Source organism: Schistocerca cancellata, chromosome 9, assembly GCF_023864275.1.
Source record: "Schistocerca cancellata isolate TAMUIC-IGC-003103 chromosome 9, iqSchCanc2.1, whole genome shotgun sequence".
Taxonomy (NCBI): Eukaryota; Metazoa; Arthropoda; class Insecta; order Orthoptera; family Acrididae; genus Schistocerca; species Schistocerca cancellata.
This window is the reverse complement of record NC_064634.1, coordinates 60,534,824-60,561,588: the sequence shown is the minus strand read 5'-3', so window position 1 is coordinate 60,561,588 and position 26,765 is coordinate 60,534,824. Positions and strand designations below refer to the sequence as shown.

The following is a 26,765-nucleotide window of genomic DNA, read 5'->3' as shown; positions in this document are numbered from 1 at the left end:
GTCATGAAATTACCACACACTGGTATACTAAATTCATACTAACTCTCTGTGAAATCTTCCCGAAAAGAATAGCTGAATAGCTGAGGGCTACTTTGATGCTTACACCACATGCTTCACGTGGTCGACTTGGTTTACACAGAGTGTAACTCCACAATAATTTTGATAATTAAAATAAATTACATCGAAACGCAATTTACAAAAGAAAAACCTCAAACTGGTTACTATCGTCTTACTATTAACCTGATGGGTCAAACAATTGTATAAGCACGTGGTACTGGTCTCACAAAGTACACCCCACGTGGGTTGAACATAAAGAAAAGTTGCTATATTGAGAAATATTGTCAAGACGAGACATTATAATCTCACACACATTCGCATTTAAGATTGATGATCTTAGTTAGAGTTACTGATCAACAAGTGGTTCCACTTTACTCACAAAGTAGTGACAAAGCAACTACCGGAAGACATTCTGAACTTCACACTCGAATTACACTGCGTTGCAATTTAAGATAACATTAGATATTTTAGAGCTAAACCTGAAATAAAGGTGATTAAATTTTCAGTTAGGCTGAACTCAAGAAATCCATTGTCCTACGGACTTAGCAGACACGCGCTTAGCCGGAAATCTTACCACTTCAGATGCTCGCCGCGGACAGACTGCCGTGGTCCCTTCCTGAGGGTCCCTCACAGATACAAACGGAAGTGACCAGAGAGTATGTTCCTATACCAACATGACAAGGGACAGACAGGACCATACTAAGGATAGAAACTTCCCTGCTTTTAGAAAGCGTAGCTACCTGTTCCGACGTTGGTCCTACTGTTCTCTAGCAGACAGGCTTGTCTGCTACCCTCAAGCATGCAACTAGAAATACATTTGCTCATTCATCCTCTCACACAGAAGGGAAGGGGGATGACAGTATCTTATCATATACAGTATATAAAAGAAAGCGGATGTAGGTTCCGTATGAGACTGTGTGACATGAATTGCATATAAATTGTGTTTTAAAGTGTGGTAGTGTGACAGATCGTTCTTGTTTATGTGTAAAAGTAACACGTTTCACTGCTCAGTCTCCTCCCAGATAGTCAGAAACACCACAGTAACTTTAGAAGAGGAATTTATGCCGTAAATGACAACAGATTTAAGAAATTAACATGAAAGGAATCCAACAGAGACCTTTCAATGTATGAAGATCATTTTCTGCATGTAACTACGTCCCGACAGCTAAAAGCATGAGTCTAAACGAGGAGAATCTGGATTATTATTCATTTATTTACCGTATGGGTTGTTGTACCAGGAGTCTCTGAAGAGATGTTTGGCTCACGTTCAATGCAGCACTTTTCATTCAAGCAGAGAGGCTGTTTCTTTAAGGGAATTTGAATCTGTCAGGAAAGAAAGGAGTTCGGAAGGAATTGGCTGTGGCCTATACTAAGGGACCATCCCTAAGAGTTGCTTAAATCATAAATGGGAAACCACAAAAATCATTTCCAAGGCTGCTGACAGATGGATTCGAACCACCTCGTCTTCTGAATCTAGCACCTCAACAAACAGCGCTATCTGGCTGGTGGAGAATCTAGAAACTGGTTGTTGTATATTTTTTTAAAATAAACTCCACTACGACAAAAGATTAAGCTTTGCATTGTAAGTTTTTTCTTTACTTGTGCATATTTGGTGCATGAAAGCACGCATATTTTAAGTTTTAATCGTGCATGGAATAGCTGGCTTTAGTTATTATGGTATTACACGAGCGTAAATAGATTTCGGACGAAAAAGGGAGGAAGGGATGCAGAGAGCAGTGGGTTTGGACGAATTCAAACAGGCCGCTGAAAAAAATCTTCTAGAAACGAATAAAGTGTAGAATGTGCTTTCATTACACACTCTTTCCGCTCTCCACAAATCCCTCCCCATCATTCCATAACAGAACTGATTTTCATAAATGAGTACCGCCTGAATGACAAGACCGGCAACATTTTGCCTATGGGCTACTAATGATAGAATATTTAGCTATTTTTTTTAAAGAGATGCAACCATTGACGTTTGGGTGATATTTTAGTTGATTAATAAAATTTTTGGGCGACGCAGGTAATCCAAGTGTATTTTTATGGATTGATTTTAATTTAATGTTATATTTATTGATACTCTGATCAGCCAGAACATTATGACCACAGTAGAGATGGGCAAAACTGTTCTTTTCAGAGATTGGATCAGAACTGTTCACTCCCTGAAATGAATTAGCTCTTTTTCATGACTCACCACTCATTTACAATAGAAAATAAATGGAAGGCACATTGCCCTTTAAACTTGGTTTATTCCAGTACTATACCTGTATTTTGATCTTATTTGATCCTATTTTGAAGTAACACAGATAATGAGTAAGAATTTTGTATTGTTTATTGAAATTTCCACGATATGACAAAGTTTTTGATTATTGATTTATTTTGCACTATCGTGGTTTTTTGGGTGATCGGTAAAAGGTTGTAACTTGAGATTTACATTAACAATATATTTGGCTATAATGTATTAAAATTTCATTAACCTCATACAAATACATCGCAAGCCATATATTTTTAAAGTGAACGTTTCCTTCTGAAGACGCCTAAAATCGCAAAATCCGTACCAGAATAAGAAAAAAATATATAAATTTGACTGTAAAACGAAAGTGCTGCATATAGCCTTACGCAGAATAAAACAAGGAAAATATTGGTGTATCACATTTTGCGATACATTTATCGGTTCGCTCGTAATTAAAGCGTAAATTCGAGTGTCCATAATAAAAATCCTATAGTAAGAGGAGTCATCAGGAACCTAATCTAATCAGTTTAAACAAATAAAAATAAAATAAAAACAATTGATGTATACATAACATAATAATGTAATATACATAGCGGTATTACTACGAAGAACAATATCCAGTAGGGACGAACTCTGATGCAGAGGCGCTGAGTCGAGCAGGTCGAGCCGCGAGCTGTATTACTGCGTGAGCTGAGACCGCAGAGACCAGAGTGACACCTGAGTCGCTTTGCTCAACACTCTGGCTAGAGTCGAGACGATGGGGTGAGCGTTGAGCGGGCGAGTTCCGAGGGTGGGGGGAGCGGTGAACTCACCCGCTCCGAGACAAATCGTCCGTTCCCTTGCGAGCAGGTTGTTGCAAGTAGTTCCTATGTTATCCGCTAGGTGGCTCTCTGTCCTGTTGCTCGCATCAACTGCCCAGAAGGCAGGACGTGCGACTGAAACGATCGCCGACAGAGTGCGATGCGAAGTTAAGCTGCGCCAGACACTGCACGCGGCAGACGACACACAGAGACGGCACGGCATATGTGAAACACAAAATCCAATGGGGCACTGCACAATGCAGGCAGCCAAGGTAGAAGCAGGGCAGAGGCCGGCGCTGGCTGTGTTGTGTGGCGTGCACTGTGCTCTGACCAGCAGAGGCGCTGCTGATATGCTCCGTCTCTCTCTCTCTCTGCCGTGGGAAACGTTTGGAGCTACCGTTCTTTTTTTCTGAATCACTGATTGTTCACTCCTTTGAAAGATTCAACTCTATGAATTAGTTCAAGAGCGGATCCCCCATCTCTAGACCACAGACCTACTATCAACATAAATCCGTCCAGGCGATAGCAGCGTACCGTGGTGAGGAATGAGTGTTAGTCAGACACACAAACGGTGCATGTAGTATCAGTGAGCGTGCTGTCTGTGTGTAGAATGGGAAGGCGGGCAGTCTAGCTGAATTTGACCGAGGGCGGATTGTGGTGAACCAAAGGCTCGGCATGAGCATTTCGGAAACTGCACGACTTGTAGGATGTCCGAGGAGTGTTGGGCCGAGTGTCTTCAAGACGTAGCGAAACGAGGCCCAGACATCGTGGGGTTGGGCGGTCACGTCTCATTACAGATGTTGGACGTATTAGGTTGGACAGACTGGTAAAATATGACAGTCGACGAGCTATGGCCGAACTAACATCAGACTTTAATGCTGGGCAGTGTATAAGTGTGTCTGAACACACAGTGCACTGAACACTCCTAACGATGGACCTCCGCAGCCGATGAACTGTGCATGTGCCAATGTCAACACCATGACATCGGTAACTACGACTGAAATGGGCATGTGACCATTCGCACTAGACGTTGGCACAGTGGCAGAGCACTGCACGGTCTGATGAATCCCAATACGTTCTTCATCATGCTGATGAGAGGGCGCGAATCTTTCGTTTTCCAGGGGAACAGCTCCTTGACAGCTGTACTGTGGGACGGAGACAAGCTGGCGGCAGCTCCATGATAGTATGGGGAACATTCACGTGGACATCCGTGGGTTCAGTGGAACTCGAGCACGGCAACATGCTGGTCAAGGAGTATCGTACACTGGTTGCAGACCACGTACACCCCTTCGGGACCATCTTGTTTCCCGACGACAGTGGCATTTTTCAACAAGATAATGCGCCATGTCACAAGGCCAGGAGTGTGATGGAGTCGTTTGAGAAACACTGTGGCGAGTTCCAACAATTGATGTGTCCGGTGGTGTCGCCCCCCCCCCCCCCCCAGCTCCCCAGATCTGAACTCGATCGAACACATCTGGGATGTGATTGAACGTGGCGTCAGAGCTTGTTGCCCCCCTCCCGTAATTTAAGGGAATTAGGTGACTTACGTGTGCGGATGTGGTGCCAACTGCCTCAAGTGGCCTACCAAGGCCTCACTGCTGTTATCTGTACCAAAGCTGGACATATCGGCTATCGGCAGTTGACGCTAGATAACGAAAAGCGTGAGGTGATCCACATGAGTTCCAAAAGAAATCCGTTGGAATTCGATTACTCGATAAATAGTACAATTCTCAAGGTTGTCAATTCAACTAATTACCTGGGTGTTAAAATTACGAACAACTTCAGTTGGAAAGACCACATAGATAATATTGTGGGGAAGGCGACCCACAGGTTGCGTTTCTTTGGCAGGACACTTAGAAGATGCAACAAGTCCACTAAAGAGACAGCTTACACTACACTCGTTCGTCCTCTGTTAGAATATTGCTGCGCGGTGTGGGATCCTTACCAGGTGGGATTGACGGAGGACATCGAAAGGGTGCAAAAAAGGGCAGCTCGTTTTGTATTATCACGTAATAGGGGAGAGAGTGTGGCAGATATGATACGCGAGTTGGGATGGAAGTCGTTAAAGCAAAGACGTTTTTCGTCGCGGCGAGATGTATTTACGAAATTTCAGTCACCAAATTTCTCTTCCGAATGCGAAAATATTTTGTTGAGCCCAACCTACATAGGTGGGAATGATCATCAAAATAAAATAAGAGAAATCAGAGCTCGAACAGAAAGGTTTAGGTGTTCATTTTTACCGCGCGCTGTTCGGGAGTGGAATGGTAGGGAGATAGTATGATTGTGGTTCGATGAACCCTCTGCCAAGCACTTAAATGTGAATTGCAGAGTAATCATGCAGATGTAGATGTAGATGTAGATGTAGGTAGTCAAAATGGTCTGGCTAAACAGTGTATGTACCACTCCACTGCCTTATCAAATACTGAAATAATGCAACTCCAAAGTTCTACCAATCTCCAAATAACTATTCAGTTCCTAAAAACTGCTATAGATCGGTACTGGGCTATTGTAGTAGTGCATAAGTATTTTTAACTTACCATAACGCTAGTGGACGAATCAGAATCGGTTTTTCTATTCTTTCTTGTGACAAACTTATCCATAATTAGAAACTGTATCACAACAGCACACTGCACAAAAACAATAAAAGGCAGAACTCACATTAAACTCAACTGGAAGTAAGAGCTGAATTGACTAACAAAGCAACAGCTTAGCTCAGGCAAGACAAAAAACGTACAGTAGTTGGTCTTGGCTAAAACAGAGATAGGCGATAAACAATAGTTTAAATGTATTGTTGGTCTTGTTGACTACTGACAATGCGTATCCCTTTTTCATCATATGATTGAATACCAAAGTATCTTTCAGTTTCACGGCATGGCAGCTAGGTCATGTGCAATTTCATTTAGGTGATAGGTGAGGTCCGAACCCGCTGGACCTACCCTTTGCCTACGCCCTTGGTCCATTTGGTTGGAGTTCAGCCATCTGCAGACTTCTGATTTCAATTCCGCACCTGTCGCAAAGTGATGGCCGGACAGGAATTTCCTCATGGTACCAAACACATGAAAGTCCGGCGGTGAAACATCTGAACTGTATGGTGCATGCTGGAGTACTTCCCACGTTGGCGATTTTCTGAGAAACAGGTGCAGCAACATGGGGGCGAGCGTTGTTATAAAGAAGTTTGACACTGTCGCCATTAATGTCGTAGCATTTGTCACGTAACTTAACAGAGTTTTAGGGTAGGCTGCAGCATTCACAGTAGTCCCGTGTTCAGCAAAGTCCACCAGTAACACACTATGCATATCCCAGAACACTGTCACAAGCACTGTCCTAGCTGACTGAATCACTTTGAATAGTTTTAGTCCTGGGGAACCAGCATGTTGCCACTTCATAGAGGCCTGCTTGGATTTGGGTGTGTAGTAGTACGCCCAAGACTCATCATGAGTGACGATTCCTTTCAGAAAGTCATGTCCTCTACAATGTAAAGCGTTAAGTGATCCAAGTTTGTCATTATTCGCTGGCCCCTGTGATTGTCTGTCAGGTTCGTAGGCACCCAGAGACCAATAAGTTTACGGAATTTCAGCTGTCATAAACAATATAGTACATGGCACCACAGGAAATGTTGAGCTGCGACAGTAAGATTCGCAGCTGCACACAGCAGTCCAAAATTGCTGCCTCAGTGGCTCAGTTTCTGCTGGGTTGCAGCTGTTACCTGCCGCTCATATCGTGGCGAGTCACTTATGTTCACACGGTCCTCTTGGAAGAATGCACACCACCTAGAGATATTGCTACGTTACATTAAGTCGTCCCAAGACACCCATGTCCCTTTGAATTTCACTCGGTTTAAGCCCTTTGGCCCACAAATATGTAACTGCACTTCGCTGCTTTTCACAGACTGACGGCAGCAACATGCCTGCCATTTTTGTTTCGTAGTCCAGGCTTCTCTCGCTATAAAGATGAAAACAAAACACCCTCTGTAGCGAAAAACTTCAAACTATACAGTCGTGAAACTTCAACGAATGCTGCAATACCAGGGGAGAAAAAACTTATTGTGCGTTACTTTCCGATCATCATTCGTATTATTTATCAGCAGTGTTTTTTGTTGGTATGCCATGTGTCACAGCTTACTTAATCAAAATTAATGACTGATACATCATTTTCAAGATTTCGTCCACCATTAATGACGAAAAATACACAAATAGTTTAAAGTTGCTGTTTTTGTTAAAAAACTGTGTATTGCAAACATTATGGCTTTTCGTAATAATCAGCGTATTATGTTCTCCTGCGAATATACTTGAGTTGTGGACAAACTTTCAGAGCGCACTTTCAGATTTTCAGAGACAGCGCCTGAAGCCTACCTCAGACTCGTGGCGAATCGTGTCCACAATACAGCCTGCCGACTCCTGTCGTGATCGTAGCACAACACACAACAGAAGCCTTCAACGTAGAATAAGGATGTACGAGCGGCAAAGAGGCTAATCGAAGAACAGGAGGGAATAGCTGAGGAAGTCTTACATCCTGTAAGAAACAAGACTCCCAGTTTTTAGTTCACTGACAGACCAAATGGCTCTGAGCACTATGGGACTTAACATCTGAGGTCATCAGTCCCCTAGAACTTAGAACTACCTAAACCTAACTAACCTAAGGACATCACACACATCCATGCCCGAGGCAGGATTCGAACCTGCGACCGTAGCAGTTGCGCGGTTCCGGACTGAAGCGCCTAGAACCACTCGGCCACCGCGGCCGGCCTGACAGACCGGGAGGCTCTGTTATAACATTTGTCTACAAAACTTTGTCACATTTTACGAAGTGAAAACAAGGTCGTTTCAACAGTTGCAAAGGCAGGCATTGCTGCCAATGTCCTTCAAGGGGGAGGGGGGGGGGCAGTGTTGCCAAATCAACTTCTTTAGAGCTCACTCTGGCTCTTACCAATTACCTGGTGTCGTGGGCTTTTTTCCCAATCATTTGTCTACCTTTCTAGCTTTTTCTTGGCTATAGGAAAGCATTACAATCCATTTTGATCAAAGGAAAATTATTTGCGTTGCAAGATTTCAAAATACACTTACATACCGCATGAAAATGTATTGTTAAATTTCATTAAAAAGCACAACAAAGTAAACTACAGCTGTGTAGGTGTGTGTTCAAAGCATGTCAGCATACACAACTGCAAGACCAAAAATATGACTATGACGAAGTATAAACGGCTGAAGTCCTCACTGGAAATGCTGTTGCAGCAAAGACTTTATGACGGCTTTGACTCTGCTAGTGACACTTTCAGTGAAGTGTCTGAATGCCAGTGGAAGAAGGGCAGCCAATACCTCCGTGCGACCTGAAACCACAATTGGTGGCGATGGTGGACGCTACAGTTGGAACGAAGGCGGCGTTCTAGCTCAACCTAAGGGTATTACAATGGGTTCAAGTCGACACTCTATGCAGACAATGTTATTGTCCTCTTTATCTCAAAGGTGCTGCTTCATGAGAGGGTGTATTGACATGCTGATACAATCATTGTCTCTGAACTGTTACTCCACGGTACGCAATGCTGTAAGATGTGTTCATATCCTTCCGCATTAGCGATTTCTTAAGTGCAATAAGGGGACAACACCCTAACCATGGAGACTCGTCCAAATTACAGCACCACATCCTCTGTACTTCACCGTAGCCGCTACACATGATGGCAGGTAACGTCCGCCAGACAATCGCCAAACGCGAACCCACTGCACAGTGCGGTTGCTGTTTGCGCCACCTCGGTGTCTCTTACCATTGACTGCAAAGATGTGTGCCGTATAGGGAGCTGCTCGCCCATTGTACCCCATGTGTTGAAACACACTGCGCACCATCACTGTGCTAGTTGAAATACTGCTAGCACTTCTGAACTCACGAGTGATTTCTTCCCCGGTTTCATGTAGCTGTTTACAGCCACTCTCCAAAATGCTCAGTGACCCAATCTGTCAGTACAGGAGCTCTGCCTATTGTTTGTTTAGCTGTATTTGTTCCTTCGCTTTTCAACTTCACAGTAACATCACCAACAGTCGACTTGGGCAGTTTTAGAAGAACACATTGAATTCGTTCAGCAATAATTCCTTCAGGTTTCAAGGATCCTCTAAAAGGCAAGCAATTTGATAACCAGAATGCAGATGTTGCAAACCTGCAACGAAAAAAGTATGACTCCTGTTCAAGGTCAAAGGACAGGTAAGTTAACCGACGAGTGGCGGTACAGAACATATCAGAATAAGAGTATTGTGTAATGAGTGTTCATCATATGAGGTGGAGAGCTGGTAGGAGGTTATTTCTAACAGAGTTCCTTGTATGTACACTACTGGCCATTAAAATTGCTACACCAAGAAGAAATGCAGATGATAAACAGGTATTCACTGGACAAATATATTATACTAGAACTGACATGTGATTACACTTTCACGCAATTTGGGTGCATAGATCCTGAGAAATCAGTACCCAGAACAACCACCTCTGGCCGTAATAACGGCCTTGATACGCCTGGGCATTGAGTCAAACAGAGCTTGGATGACGTGTACAGGTACAGCTGCCCATTTTCTGTATCCAGAAAGGCCCGCACAGGACCTGCAAAATGCGGTCGTGCATTATCCTGCTGAAATGTAGGGTTTCGCAGGGATCGAATGAAGGGTAGAGCCATGGGTCGTAACACATCTGAAATGTAACGTCCACTGTTCAAAGTGCCGTCAATGCCAACAAGAGGTGACCGAGATGTGTAACCAATGGCACCCATACCATCACGCCTGGTGATACGCCAGTATGGCGATGATGAATACACGCTTCCAATGTGCGTTCACCGCCATGTCGCCAAACATGGATGCGACCATCATGATGCTGTACACAGAACCTGGATTCATCCGAAAAAAATGACGTTTTGCCATTCGTGCACCCAGGTTCGTCGTTGAATACACCATCGCAGGCGCTCCTGTCTGTGATGCAGCGTCAAGGGTAACCGCAGCCACGGTCTCCGAGCTGATAGTCCATGCTGCTGCAAACGTCGTCGAACTGTTCGTGCAAATGGTTTTTGTCTTGCAAACGTCCCCATCTGTTGACTCAGTGATCGAGACGTGGCTGCACGATCCGTTACAGCCATGCGGATAAGATGCCTGTCATCTCGACTGCTAGTGATACGAGGCCGTTGGGATCCAGCACGGCCCTCCTGAACCCACCGACTCCATATTCTGCTGACAGTCATTGGATCTCGACCAACGCGAGCAGCAATTTCGCGATACGATAAACAGCAATCGCGATAGGCTATAATCCAACGTTTATCAACGTCGGAAACGTGATGGTACCCATTTCTTCTCCTTACGCGAGGCATCAAAACAACGTTTCACCAGGCAACGTCGGTCAACTGCTGTTTGTCTATGAGAAATCGGTTGGAAACTTTCCTCACGTCAGCACGTTGTAAGTGTCGCCGCCGGCGCCAACCTTATGTGAATGCTCTGAAAAGCTAATCATTTGCATATCACACCATCTTCTTCCTGTCGGTTAAATTTCGCTTCTGTAGCACGTCATCTTCGTGGTGTAGCAATTTTAATGGCCAGTAGTGTACAATATTGCTACATAGTGAGTTGTAAATTAATATTTTACGTTAAAAATTTTTGGAACTAAAGAAACTAATTTCAAACATAGCTTGCACACAGTTATAACATATACCCAACTTAGTTACAGCATGCAATAGTGGAGCAGTGATTTCAACAATGTTTATGGGTCTCGAAATAAGTCATCATCATTTTTGCGGAAATACTTTACATTTTATCAGTAAACATTTTTTAGAATCACCTTGGGGTCAAAAAAGATCCGTATGTTTTTACAGAGCTGATACCATGTGAGGACTAAATGCAAAATTCACAGCACATTGTTGTTGCTCTGTGTGGTAAAGAACTTCTTGAGTTAAGGCTTCAGTTGACGCAAGTGGGCAGCATTTCTCCATACGATCTTTTCACAGAGACAGAAATCGTTCTTCACTTGTGGAAGTGCAGATTTGTTCCAGAGATTGGCTGACAGCTGTCAGCCGCGGCACCACTTGCGGCTACGCAGAAATTACACCTTTTAAAAAAACTTGATTCACATTAGTGGTATTCCTTCAGCTTCATTTGCATTACAAAGAACTGTAAAATCGTCAAGTGAGTCAACTACGGCAACTGGCCGAAATCTGATAAAGTCTGTTGCACGATACAATCTGTTCAGCAACGATTCGCTGCAAAAGGATGTTGTCTACGAAAGTAGAGGTGCTATTCTTCAAGGTTTGTGGGACTTGAAATCCATGACCGTAGATGGCTACATAAGACGAGAAATTGTTGCGACCTTTCTGCAGTAATCGACACAGTACTGAATAGTGACTCACGGGGTGAAAATAATCTTAATTGATATCTGGAAATTTAACTTCTTGAATAGGCATCATTATACAAAAACTTAAATTTGTGTCAGTCGAAGAAAACGGAATAGTTGGAGAGGGCACTGGCACCTCAAGGTAATCGCCTTCGCATCTATTTAGTCATGTAATTTGCCGAGTGGAGGTAGTGGACTTAGTGTCTCTTTGTTCTAATGTTAATGATTGCTTACAGAAAATGTCTAACAGTTTCTCCTCTTGCACTTGACTATATAATTTTCTACGAACTGTTTGTTGCTAGAAACAGTAGCATAACTTAAAATATTTGAGATTTATTGATGTGATGCTTGCTCAGTCTTACAGCATAATATTTCCTGGTCACACAAACCTAATTCCATATAATGAGCTACAGTTGAAATCTGTTTCAAGAATTTTTAACTTCGCAGTAACATTTTAACTTTTCTCAAAGACCGTCAACAAAAAATGTCTCTAAGCACTATGGGACTTAACATCTGAGGTCATCAGTCCCCTAGACTTAGGACTACTTAAACCTAACCAACCTCAGGACATCACACACATCCATGCCCGAGGTAGGATTCTAACCTGCGACCGCAGCAGCAGCGCGGTCCCAGACTGAAGCTCCTAGAACTGCGTGGCCACAGCGACTGTCACCGTCAACAGTGGTGTCAATATTTTACACGAAGATTTTTTGACTTTATTAAAAGAAATCTGGTTGTTTTGAAGCTGTTATGCAGGGGATGGAAAAAATATGGAAAACCAAAAACACACCACATTACCACACCTAATGCAGTGTAGGAAAACCATCGGCGCTGAAAGCAGCTTCTTGTCTCTCAGAATGGATAAATACGCTACATGGGATTCATGGGAGTCTTATACCAGTCTTCCTACAAATCAGCGACAAGTTCACATAATGATGACAGACGTGTAAAGCTATCGCACATCCTCCTCTCCAAAGCCGACCACAAATTGAGATCTGGTGACTGTGGTGGCTAGGGGGAGATGCGAAAATTCATTCTCGTGCTCGGAAGACCAGTCCTGCATGATGCGAGTTGTGTGAGTAGGGGCTCTGTCGTCTTGGAATCAAGCATAACTACAGGGGAACACACACTGTTCCATGTGCTGGACCTGATCAGACAGGAAGGTCACATAATCCTTGAGACATTGCAGAGGCCCATGAAATACCACGATGCGGATGCCCGCGTCATCACTGAACCCCTTGCCATGTTTCAGTTGTGTGGAAGCAGTCTACCTTGTAGGTTTGGGATGGCGTATACCAGACGTAAATTGGGAAATAATTGGGAAACAGTGTGAAACAAGATTCATCCGACGAAGTGACTTTCTTTCATTGGTCCATAATCAAGGTTGTATGTATTCGGCACCATGTTCTCCTGTTACAAGTTCATGCTGAGCGTCATGGCATGGTGCTAACAGAGTAAGGGGTAATCAGTCACATGAATATACTACCGAAATCCTGGGTGCCTGCTGGCAGAAATCTAAGCCTATCGAGGACAGGGTAGCGGGAGGTAGGAAGATCTAAAATTGCCAGCCAAACATAAGATATACTGCATTGCCCAAAGCACTAATATTGCCCCACTGTGATAAGCTGTGTAATACTACAACTCGCTAAATGAGAGGTGTAGCAGAATCACAGGAAGTTACTTCTAGGAGTATATGATAATTCTCTAATGGAGTAGTCGATCAAACTTACGAAACTTCTGAGCTACTGTATCGTTTTAAAGTCCTACCATCAGCTACTAGAAGAAATTAGGACAGAAATAAGTTTATTTAAAAAATCTTACATTTCTCTATTGTCTATAAATTTACATTTTTAACAAATATGAAATGAGTTTTAATAGAATTGTATATAAGAACAAGAAACTGAAATTGAATTGAACATACGAAAGACTCTGAAATGTGGTTAGTAGTAAACTACAAATTTAAAAATAGAGTTTCATCAGACCTACTAACTTCAATGAGATCAATAAGTATTGAGGAAGGAGGTAGTGGCTGCCATTCTAATAAAGTTGTCCCAAGTTTTCAACAAGCAGTCTCTTTTGAATCTATTTTTTTATAAATTTCATACTGGAAAAAGAACCTCGTACTGATATCCAGAGCTGAACATTGCCTTCACTTTGAGACCAACCTGGACCAAAGTTGGATATTTTTGTTTGCTAACAAGAGACCAAATGTTTTCAGAATTTGAAGAAAGAGATAAGGTGCTGCTTTATTCTTGCCTAATGGTTGACTGTTGAGCATTAACTTTGGATTTCAGGTGCCTTGTCGCTTCTTTCCTTAGAGATGCTTGCTTTAAATGTTCAAAGATGTAAAACTGTGCACTTCACAAAACAAAAAATGTAGTATCCTATGAATATAATATTAGTGAGTCACGATTGGAATCTGTGAACTCATACAAAACCTTGGTTGCAGCATTTAGTAGAGACATGAAGTGAGACTATCACACAAGCTCAGTCATGGGTGATGCATTTAGCAGACTTTGCTTTATTGGTAGAATGCTATGGAAATGCAATCGGTCTACAAAGAAGATTCCTCAAAAATCACTCGTGCGACCCATCCTAGAATATTGCTTAAACATATGGGATCCATACCAACTAGGACTAGCAGGGTATATTGAACATATACAGAGAAGAGCAGTACAAATAGTCGCATGTTTGTCTGACCTGCCGGAGAGTGTCACTGAGATGTTAAAAGAACTGAACTGGTAGATTTTTGAAGATAGACGGAAACTATCCCGAGAAAGTCTACTAACAAAGTTTCAAGAACTGCCCGATCATAAGGTGAGAGCGACGTGAACCAAACTCTAAAAATGCTAATCTCACTCTGAACAACTCCATAGATATATTATCAATGAACGTTTCAGAACATTAGAGAATAGGTAGTAAATTAAACTAACATTAAGATAGCTTTCTTTTATTGAAGTTGCTTATCAACTATAATTTAAATGTTGCTTTCTGAAAATAATTATTTGAGTAACGATTTATAGGTCTGATGGTTAATCGCAAAGGTTACAGATTTTGAAAATATAGAAAACAGATACTTCCTTTTATTTTATTAAAATTGATTTCATTATCAATAGTAAAATTAATAAAATTGTTAATGTACACAGATCTTTTGTTTGCATGTAACGTTTAATAATAAAAATTATTGTATCTAACGTAGACTTCTTTTTGGATGAAATATTTTTGACACTGTGTCTACTGATTTTCATGGTGTCAGATTGATACCTGATAACATACTGAAATACAATCAGAAAAATACATTTCTACAGAAAAATGGTATTTCACAGTTAAAAAACTCTATGAGCATTCACAGATAAGAAATTATGGAAAATAAGATGAGAATGTAAGGTTATCAACTCAAATCAAGCTAGAATTTAGACAGTATCGAATGATTCACTACTCGAGCAAAAGTTCCAATAGTTCTAGGTTCATTATGAGTGCTCCAAAGTGACCAGAGTGATCTTTAAAGTGGATGACTAGTATTTTATCCACTGGACTTCTTAATGACATAATGATAATGACAATGTTAACTCCGCCATAGCCGGTCCCAAGCCCGGTTGAGAAAGGAGGAGAGGGAGGAGTCACACCTTGTAAAATACCTTGGTTCATCTGACCCGGGTGGTAGTACCTTTTGAAGGTGCTTTGCCAGGATGACGGTGAAGACCTCAATGGCAGTGAAGAAGGTGATGAAGATCATCAGTACGGCGGAGCTGGCAGAAGAGGCGGCCATGCTTTTAGGGTTCATGTAAAAGCTAACTATAGCAAACCCAGACGCTGACGCTTCTGAACCCATAATGGATGACTTTCTGATCAGTGTCTGTTCCCCATGTTATGGGCGACTGCAATAATTGCCCCAGGAACTAACAATCCCTGTTTCTAATAAACCAGTGGAAACATTGGACAAACAGTTATAAGCTATCATGATTCGTGAAAGTAATAACAATAATACCCCAGGTGGTACTTAATCCACCCACCAACAGGTGGCAACGGGGTCTTTGGAGTCTAGGGTACCTGGGCAGTCACAAACACGGAGAAAGTTGGAGTTCTCTGGCAAACTTCCATCCAGAACCATCACTTATATAGGCACACACTAGTTCAAGCAGGAAAATCAAACAACCTAGTACAGGAGTTAGATCGACAAAAAATTCAGATTTTAGCCCTTCAAGAAACACGATTCGCAGATAAATCCACAGTAGATTACAGAAACTACAGAATCTTCAAGTATAAAACAGAAAAACGGAAAAACTGGAAAACTGTGGGAAAATATGCTGCCCATAAATTTACCAACAAAAACGGAAAAAGGTTTATCGAACTGTGCCAACAGGACAACCTTAAAATCATGTCAACAGTGAAAAACAAAAGACCTGGAGATCCCCAATAAAAGAGCTCAGTGGAGATCAGATTGACCATGTTGCCATCGCATATCCTCTACAGAAGGAAGTTCATGATATACAAGTCCGTAGAGGTGCAAACATAGATTCAAGCCACTATCTAACACAGATAAAGATGAAATTTACCCTAAAGAGAGTCCACTGCAAGAAAGTGTACCAGCAGAAATTTGACACCAGAAGAATCAAAGAAACTAAGCTAACTGAGCTTGGAGATGAACTGGAAAAAGTCCAGGCAGATACTTGGGAAAAATTTCACAGTAAAATAATCTAAGAGGCTAACGATAGAAGAAAAACACAAAACATCCATGGTGGGATACAGAGTGTGATAAAGCTTTGGAAAAATGAAAAAAGGTTTTTCTTAACTACAGCAGAAAGAAAACGCCGGAAAATCTTCAATACTTTTATGAAACTAGGAAACAAGTGGTGAAAATCATTAGGCAGACCAAAAGAAAATACATGAAAAACCAACTGAACTTAATCAAAGAAAACTTACACAACTACAATATATGAGACTTTTACAGAACTTTCGCATAAAAAATTCGCAGATACAGCACACAATATCTATGTTTCAAGAAATCTGACAGAAAACTTGCACTCACTAACCAGGAAACCTGTAAGGAACTCACACATTATTTTTCAACACTCCTTAATTGTCCAGAACCACCTTCGAGACTCCCTAATGAAAAACTTATGTCACTCACCCTGAATCATCCCCACCAACACAAGAAGAAATTCGCAAACACACAATTAAATTAAAAAAAAAAAACAATGGAACATCTGGTGAAGATTGGATTATTGCTGAGCTACTGAAAACTCTAGGACCAAATTCTCTCACAGAGCTAATCCCAATCATTGCAGATATTTGGGAGACAGGAAAATTACCCCAGGAATGGAAATGTGCACTTATCCATCCATTACTCAAAAAAGAAGACAAATCTGATGTAAATAATTATGGAGGCATATCCCTACTTCAGGTCACATACAAACTTCTATCAGCCTGTCTTCTTCAAAGAGCACAAGAGCAACTCGAAAACAAAATTGGTGAATACCAAGGTGGCTTTTGCTCCAGTAGATCCTGCACAGAACAAATTTTCAATCTAAAGACAGTGCTAAAACACAAAGCAGTCAGAAACAGCCCAATAATCTGCACATTTGTTGACTTTGGAAAGGCATATGACTCAGTTGAATGACAAGCACTTTTTGATATCTTTGAATAACAAGGATTAGATCCGAAAATCCTTAACGTCATAAAAGAAACATTGACCAATACTATCTCCTAGGTGAAATATTATGGGATCTCCGAGCCCTTCCTGATCAAAACTAGTGTCCGATAGAGTGATAGTCGGTCTCCCCTCCTATTCAACTTTGTGCTGGACAGGGTCATCCATGAATGGGAAAAGGAGTTGAAGAATAAAAATTGCTGGAAACCTATGCAGATGGGGTGAGTCAAGGAAGACATAAGAATTTCTTGTTTAGCTTTTGCTGACTTAGCCTTACTAGTGGATGATGATAAAACAGCAATCAAACAGATTGAAACCCTTAAAGAATGTACAGAGAAAGTTTGTCTGCAAATATCTTTCCCAAAGTCTGAGTTCATCACCATAAAAACTGACAAAACTTGCCTACAAAATATGGTCATATCAATAGAGTCCCATATTTTAAATACTTAGGTGCAGTCCTTGAACCTACGGGATGAGAGAAAGTAGCACAAAACATTCACTTTCAAAAACTAAAGAGAGCCTATGGGTGAACCTACAAGGTGTACAATAAAAAATGCTTGTCCAAAAACACTAAAATTAGACACTATAATACGGTATTAAAGCCTGAAGTCTTGTATGCCAGTGAAACCCTGACAGTCCACATAAAAGGGGACCTAGAAAACTTATTAAAGGAAGAATGTAAAATCATCAGAAAGATACTAGGGCCAATAAAAGAGAAGAGGGCTATAGACTACAAACTCATCAAACAACTGAGAAATTGTCCAACCTTGCAGCAGACATTGGATAAAAGTGATTAATATGTTATTGGCACATCTCTAGGCTTCCCAAAACAAGACTTATGCACAAAATTCTAAAATACATAGAAGGACTGAAAACTATACCCTGGACACAAGAGGTCAAAAAGAATCACAAAAAGCTCAGATAAATTATTCAGATATTGTGGACTGAAAGGCATTTAAGCAGAAAGTTGACAGATGGGAAGTTAAGTCAGAGAATAAAGCTCTGAAGAAAGCAGGAACAAAATGGACAGAGGGAAGGAAGAGAGCCCGTGCAGAAAAAATGAGAGCAATGTGGAAAAAAAGGAAAAAGAATCAAGAAGCTTTGTTTGATCCAACAGGGTCTAATCACACATAATAATAATATTAATAATAATGCATTTTTCATAATATAGGACACTGAAAAGTTTTCTTAAGTTACTCCTGATTGCTGGACATGTCTGGGATTCTCCAGATGCCTGGTAACCCTACTTACACTGCACCATTAGATGCACTGCCCCTTCCACTGGCAAAAATAATGACACGAGATGATCCCATTACAAGGGATACATGTATAGAAAATGTATCATTAAATGATTTACAATAGCCTACAGCATGCAGAGTACCTTCACACAAAAATTTTGAACATGATTGTAGCTGTAGACATAAACTGATTAACTATATTAGTGCATTTTAGTATTGACTATATAAATTGATCTATTGTGCTATGGATGGCTGTGATGTGGGATATCTTTTATTTGCAGCCACAGTATGCTATGTCAATGGTTGTTAATAACTTTATGATGACTGAACTGACCTTGGTAGCAAATAAACAATTAATAATCAACATCTTTTCACGGCTAAAGTCTAACATTTTTCGTTTATGAAGTCAGGAACAGCAGTATGCTCCATTAAGAATGTAGTCTTCTATCAGTAGACCTTGTCTCATTTGTTAATGTACTTAGAATTCCATGACCCTGTGATGAAGCCACTTCAGTGATTTTCATTCCCTGTCACTCATTTTTCACATAGCTTGAGTTCTCTCAGCTGGCAGTTCCCTCCCTCCCTTCAAGTGGATGAGCACTCACTGTGTGTGACCCATCAGGCCTGTGGCCCTATCTCACAACTAAGGTAAAATAGGGTTAGCTATGTCATTACACAGTAAGCTGTTTACTGGTGGGTAAAGGAAGCACATTATATCTGGATGCTCTGTGGGTTTGCATCCACATGTGAGCATGAAACCTTCATAGCCATACACACAAAGCGTATGCCAGTATCATTAGATGAGAAAGTGTCAGTCATATTTGGCAACTCCTGCTGAGCTACCTGAAGTTCATTTGCTATCTTCCTCTTGCCCTACAAAGGACATAAGGCCACACACATTTAGCACATGACTGCAGTGCTCTAAATGTAATCATCTCCACTCTAATGATAATGTGTATTAACGTTCCCAGAAAAATTAAACATAAGCAAAGTAGTACCAATATATTATACAAGAAAAGTATCTAAGATGACCCAAATAACTACAGGCCTTTATCTTTAATATTTGGTTTTCCCAAAATGCTGTAGATAACTACATGTAATATATTGATCACATTGTTATAGAGTCATCAGACAAAAGAAACTCTGTACCTGCTATGTTTCTGGGTTTGTATAAAGTTTTTGACACACTCACCAACATTAGACACACTCACCAACATAGAATCAACTGAAAAATTCAAATGCTATGGCATATGTGGACATGCAAGCACAGTGGATAAAATTGTATGTCAGCAAAAGAAAGCAGTGTGTGGCTACAAAGTCTTGCTGCTGATCTGAATCCATGACCAACAAGTATGGCATACCTTAAGATCTGTAATTGGTTCACTCATTTTCAACCTTTTTATAAAAAATTTTGAAGTCAGTGATAAGGGACAAAAATATTGTGTGCTGACAGTGTAACATTAGTTTATGTAGAAAAAATTGAGAAATACTGTAAAGAAGTGCATTTATTTCAGCAAATATCACAGCGCAGTGGCTCATACATAATGACTGAATTAAAAATCTAAAAACGACAGTTTTCATGGACATCATATATAGAGAAGATGAAGGACATGAAGATATAGTTATTTGTTTATTCATCTGGGAATCATTTCACAATGTTATAGAATTTTTCATCGTAATATGTTGAGCATAAATAACTACAGTAAATGTATACAGGGAATACATGTATAAGTATGTTTATGAGGATAGGACAGATGGTCAGCCATGGCCTATGTGAAGGAACCATCCTGGCATTTGATAGAAATTATTTATGAAAACCATGGAAAACCTACATCATGATGGTTGGTCAGAGCAACCTCCATCCTCCTGAATGTGAAGTCAGTGTCTTAAAACCCGACTGGCCCATTCATAGATGAAACAAGACTGTAAGAAGTTACCTCTAAGAATTTTTTGGGAATAAGATTTGACAATAAACTCCAATGAAGACAATAATAAGAAGTATGTGCCATAGATTAAGTTTTGAAATATTTACTATCATACAACTTGCACATCATGACAACAAGCAACTGCTATGCACAGTGCAACATGCTCTCTTTGAACCATACTTACAGGATGCAATTACTGTTTGGGGAAACTCCAGCAGCAATAACACAAAATCAGTTTTTTTTGCAATGAAGGCCATTAAAACCATCCTGAGTAAAAAAACAAACTGCCCCATGCAGAATGGTCTTCCAGAATCAAAAACTACTGAAATTCCCATCCATGTACATATACAGAAGAACAATTTCCTTAATCAAAGGCAACACATCACTGGAGAAAAATGCAGATTATTCATTCATATGATAGACTGAGACCAGTTGAAAAAGATCTTCTATACTTAGGTGTGCAACTGACATAATGTCTTCTTATGAATCTACAGGGCAGAATGAGTGAAAAGACATTCCAGAAACTTCTTAAGGATTATTTAATGTTTAAAGAGTTTCATAATTCAGAGGAGTTTTTGTGAAATGATTGAGGGTTGTTTTATTACTTGTATGTATGTATCATAATCACATAAATGTTTTATATGCTTAGTATATTCCGTAGGTCTGTTTATGTAGCCATCTGAGTTAGAGCAGTTGTAGATAATTTTATGGATTTCATATATATAGAGAGAAAAAATGTATCTAACATTACTGTCACCTTCACCAATTAATTGTTTGATATTGTAATATGTAACTTAAATATTGTAAGATTTCAGATTAAGTTGACATGTTGCATATTACAAGTACATACTCTGTACATAATGTAATCAAACGGGACCAAATAAAACATTTTGGCTTGTGTAGCAGAATCTTTTTATCTATGCAAAGGCTCTGAAAAGATAAAAGAAAATGCTAACAGGACATTTTTCTGTTTTAGTTCTAGCAAGGTGTAGTCTATGGGATTATATAGTGTTTTACCTGTAGAAAAGACTTTATGGAAATCAAACTGAACAACAATTAGAAAGGTTTACTTTTTGCAGAAAACATTCTGTTATATCCCATCTTCTCACAAAGACCTGAGAACACAGGGAAGTAGATCTACAATTAGAGGTCAATTACTTGTCTCCACTTTTGTAAATAGGGACACTGCATATTCTAATATTTCAGGAAACTACAGCTGACACGGTCAGTATAAGATTTTCATTATTTGGTTGAAGTACCATTACAACTAGAAAAATTACTGCTTTTCATTGATACAATAATATTTGTAATCTCTTTATCAACTGATTTGGCAAAACTGACTTCTGATTATGGCCTATGCACAGCTTCTCTAAGTAAGTATAATGAATCTCCTTTTGATGGTCCACTTCTTGGCTATGTTTTCAGCTACTGTCAGGTGGAATCCATTAAATTTAGTAAAGAAAAATTTGAATCCAACATGATCTCTCTCTGCTACTGTTATGAGAAATCTGAATTTCATTTGCATTACGGAGTTTATTTATGCCTTCAAATTCTCCAAATTGTCTTTGTTTTGTTTTTAGAACTTTGAATTTTTTGTGCATAGTACATGTTTATTGCATTTTTGATGCCACAGTGAAGATGCAACATTACCTATGCTACTACTGCTGCTAACAGTCCAGCAGAGGGCCACTGCACAATCTATTAAATGGCTCATCTGCAGAGGGATTTCGTTGTACACCATTGAATTACGCTCTGACATTAGCGAATTATGGTTATTAAGGTGACATAAGAGATCAGTCAGTGAAATTTGGATATATAAGACAAGAGCAGAAGTTGAAAGTTATGCTTCAGTTGTATGGTTTTTTTTTTTTTTTTTTTTACAACCACATTGTTGTTCTCATTGTTACTTCTATGCCTCCTTTGTACTCTTTTAACTCTAAATTATGTGTGATATGTGTTTTCCAAAATGTACTAAATATATATAAATTTATCACATATGGTACATGTTAAAAGAGAATCTAAAATAACAACCCATTAATTCAACGTTTTAGTTTTCAACATAGTATATAATGCTAATTTTACGTGTTTGATAGAAATCTGTGATATTCTGCTGTGCATATTCTGGACAGTATTATGACAATTCCTAAATCATATAAATGATGCAAAGGATGATAATAAATGAAATGAAATGACATGAAACTGGTTTTGGGCCCTTACATGGCCATCATTAGATGTGACAACTATGTGCTGTCACCCTGAGTTATCACACATGATGACAACTTTGTGCTGTGACCCTGAGTTATCATACCTGATAATTGGCATGTAAGAGCCCAACACTCATTTGGGTTTAAGCATTGGAAAATAAAAAGAACCTTACAACTGAAATGGTATTTTCAACTTCTGTTATAATACTCATTTGTGGATGTACCTCCAGCAGGATTGTTTCTATAAGACAAGAGTATATTAAGTAATGAAACTGGGAATTAAGACTATAATTCATCAGGATATTAATGTATGCTTAGCATACATTTGAATTTCTCTGTTGCTTTGTTCATAGAAAATTATTTTGCTCTGAATGTTGCACATACTATACACAATGGAACAACTGGAATCTGTAATTGTTCTAGCAGAGCAGTTGCAGGGAAAGAAACAGTTCACTACATCACAGTCATTGTAAGTTGCAATACATTCACAGTTCAAATTCTCAACTTGCAAACTGATAAACCAAAGACGAACTTCTGAATAATGCTATAGGCACATTTTTAACTCAGAACTCAAACATGTGGGGACCCCAGGCCATTCTAGCCCACCTTACTGCATGGCTACCACAAACCATAAAGACCACAATCTCTCCCTTGCATTTCTGTCCTGAGTTTTGTCTCTTGACACACTACTCTAGTCAAATTAATATCCCTACCTTACCATAATTCGTTTACAAAAACTTTTCACAACTGTCAAATATTTCAGCCAAATACCTTACACAATTTTTCCTATCACATGCTATTATACTTTCATGTTACAATTATTTCTACGTTAACATGTTGCATGAACCAGAACAGCAGTCTCTTGTCAAAACAATTACATGCCTGTTTTGCATTAAGTTATTCAGTTTTCTCTACAATTATTTTTAAATAAATTTATTATTAAATAAACATAGAAATTTCAATTGTAGAACCGGCAAGGAAAATGGAAATAGCATTCAAATTTTGTCAGAACACGTACAAATCTAAATCACTCTCATACCAGGCCTAATTCTGACACTACAGCACAGTCGTCAGATCTGAATGTTTATAAGCATCTGACACAATGGCCAGGAAGGGACTTTCAGACTTGAAAAAGAAAGAAACGAAATTCCTAAGAAAGATTCTTGGGCCCAGAAAAGATATCAACTGAATTTACATTCTGCCTAAGATCAAATCAAGAACTTTATCAACGATTTGAAAATATCACCACCATAATTAAGAAAAGAAGACTGTCTTTCTATGGACATATTAAAAGAATGGAATCAGAAAGGCTCACCAACAAGATTCTTCTCTTCCAGGAGAACAGGAAGATACAAGTTCCATGGGTGAAAGACGTGCACTGGGATCTAGAAAAATGCAGGATCACAGCAGAAGAAATTGTGAACAGGCAGATCTTTAGGAAAAAGGTTGCTGATGTGAAGAAACTCTTTGAGGAGAAAACAAGGAAGAACAGAGTATTCTCAGAGAAGAATGTGCACAAGTGAGCCAATGGATGAAGGATTACTGGTGAAAGAGGAAGGAACAGAACTTTAGAAAGTGAGGGAAGTCATGTAAACATAGTCCATAGATGTCTGTAATGAAAATAAATAAATAAATAAATAAATAAACATAGAAAATTAAGTATCAGTACAAACTGCCCTCACAGAGGCTAATAGCTTTATGTGTCTGTGGATAACTCAATTTTAGGTACACAGTACCACCTGTTATGTTAGTCAGAATTTTTTAGTACTGTTTATAGTGTACCTTTAAGTCTTGCACCATCTCTAATGACCTCAAGGTTCATGGGACATTAAACTTGAAGTCTTGCATTAGATAAATCTCTCTCGTTCTCACACAAAACACTTTGATCTTATGTGTTTGTAACCATCCCTCTCATCTTCAACAGAAGTTGTCCATGCCTGTTGTAAAGGAAAACTGGATTCATTTTGTTATATGAATATTTTTAGGAAGGTATTACATTCCTCAAGGTTTCTCATCTACAGCATGTTCTTGGTAAACTTCTTCCCATGGTTCATTTTTTAATGCACTTATTTAATATAGAACTTTCCTCTCCTAGTTCATAGTACAAAAAATGTAACAACTTTGCTTGATGTAAAACATGATAACAGAATAAATCTGCAGGGTATTAAATTTTCAATGGAGAAAGTGACTATGCACACACAACACAAAAAATGTAAAAACTTCGCTTGATGTAAAACATGATAACAGAATAAATCTGCAGGGTATTAAATTTTCAATGGAGAAAGTGACTATGCACACACAACACATATTGGTTGCACTGTTCCTCATTTCTAGGTACCCTAGTACTTAATTGATATAAATCTAGAATAATTGGAATATTTCAAGTTGCTAGCATTTTGTATTCAGTGATTACCAAAGTTATAGGTTTACCAATAGCAAAATAGTATAATTAATCTCAGTGAACTCTTATTCAGTCAATAGTGCTTGCACTACAATTTTCTTTTCAGATGTCTCCTAAGAAAAGCGTCTCTGACATAGGCATAAAGTAATGTGGCAGGTAATGGAATTTTACCCTTCCCGTACATGAATTGACATGACTCTCAGATATTTATTAGCTGAGCAGTATATGATGTGGCTGCATCCTTATTGGAAATAACAGACCACTGAAATAAAACAGTTTTTTTGTTAAAAATGAAACTCCTCCATGTGGAGCATGTATTGGTCTCACCGCGGACTTCTCGTACTGAGCCACACACAATTGATTTCATCAAAGTGTGCAGGCCTGAAGATGGCATTGATGCAATGTTGAAACTAGTAGCAAAATAAATATAAAATCTTAAGTACAGCTGGAGGAGTTTCATTTTTAACAAAAATTATACCTGCTGTGTTCCACCTTCATCCATTTTAAATATGGATGTATGAAGATAAAACAGTTTGTTTCTTGTGATACTGTTTTATGTCTCTTCTTCTACTTTCAATTATAGCTATACTGTGGTTTTTTAACGCATTTGTCTATTATGTTACAATACATTTCTGAAATTTTTTATAGATTATTTAGTGTTAAACCGTTTCAGCAGCACTCATTCTCTCCAACCAAATTTTGCATGGTCAGGTACTCAGCTTTTACCGATAAGCACAATGTAGATCGTGCTTTCTCAAGAATGGTGTCACAATGTTTTATTGTGTGGCAAAAGTCTAAGCTTCATATCATGGTAAGATATATTTTACTTTTTAAGCCTAGTTGTAATGATGTACAATCAATTTTCAGGCAGTTTGTACACTTAGCACCTGTAACGGCACCCAATGTCAATTCGCTTACCACTTCTCACATGACAAAAAACAGAGTTTAGGTCACAATACTCTTCCCACTTACTGAAAATGACAGTAAGAACACGTTGGTCACTTAGTTAGTTCAAGGGTGTGTGCTTGGTACGTGGTCCCAAACGTTTATTTGAGTTTCATAACGGAGAGTACAGTAGTATGGGTAGTATCACTGCTGTCATCTGTGTTTGTAATGTTGGTCAGATAATACATCACAAATCAGAGTGCTTGTCATCTATTGGAACTTAAACTAGTATAACATAATTTTTTTAGACATTACCTTTACATGTTACATAGAAGTAAATAACATTCATTCCAAGAATATGTGTAGATATTGCTGTATGTGTATACTCTGACTTCTGTACAAAAGAATGCACTCAATGTATCTAGGTGTCGTAAAATCATTTTCGTATTTTATGATGTATGCCTTCACTGCCCTACTAGTTGTTATATGTACATTAATGTATTGAACACTTACATATTTCTTGCCAAGTCTGATATTACTTTTTAATTGAAAATATGGTTAAGAGTTTTTGACTTATTCCACTTAGGAACTATGGAATTTACAGTAACATATCTTTTTCTCTTTGTAAATATTGATCATGTGTTCTTGTTTTATGACATGTTCTACAACCTGGAGGATCATCAAACTATGGATCTTTTTAAATGAATAGGATGACTAATTTTTATTTATTTATTTATCTAGCCATCCGTGGACATTTTAAAATGTATGGCTGTTGTCAGTTGTGTACATTGATATATTTATACAGTTTGTTGTTACATGTAGGTAAACATTGTGACATATAAGTTATTTACAATCATTTTTACTCCTTATCAAAATATTGTGAAACAAAAGCTTTTTACAATCATTTTGTACTAAGGAATTCACTTATAGTGTAAAAGCAGTGTTCCTGCCAAAACAATTTAAGATTTTTCCTAAAGCGGTATATGTTATCTGCTTCTTTTATTTTCTGTGGCAGTTTATTCTACA

The 26,765-nt window shown here is 39.2% G+C and overlaps 1 protein-coding gene across 1 annotated transcript in view; it reads left to right on the top strand.

Annotated features, from left to right (window-relative positions):
• LOC126101180 (protein lethal(2)essential for life-like) overlaps window positions 1-23,976 on the top strand; it is a 95,248-nt gene extending 71,272 nt beyond the window's left edge. The window contains exon 3 of the mRNA XM_049911878.1: window positions 23,791-23,976. Coding sequence (XP_049767835.1) covers window positions 23,791-23,976 — 186 coding nt within the window. The remainder of the gene's footprint in view (window positions 1-23,790) is intronic.
• The last annotated feature ends 2,789 nt before the right edge of the window (window positions 23,977-26,765 follow it).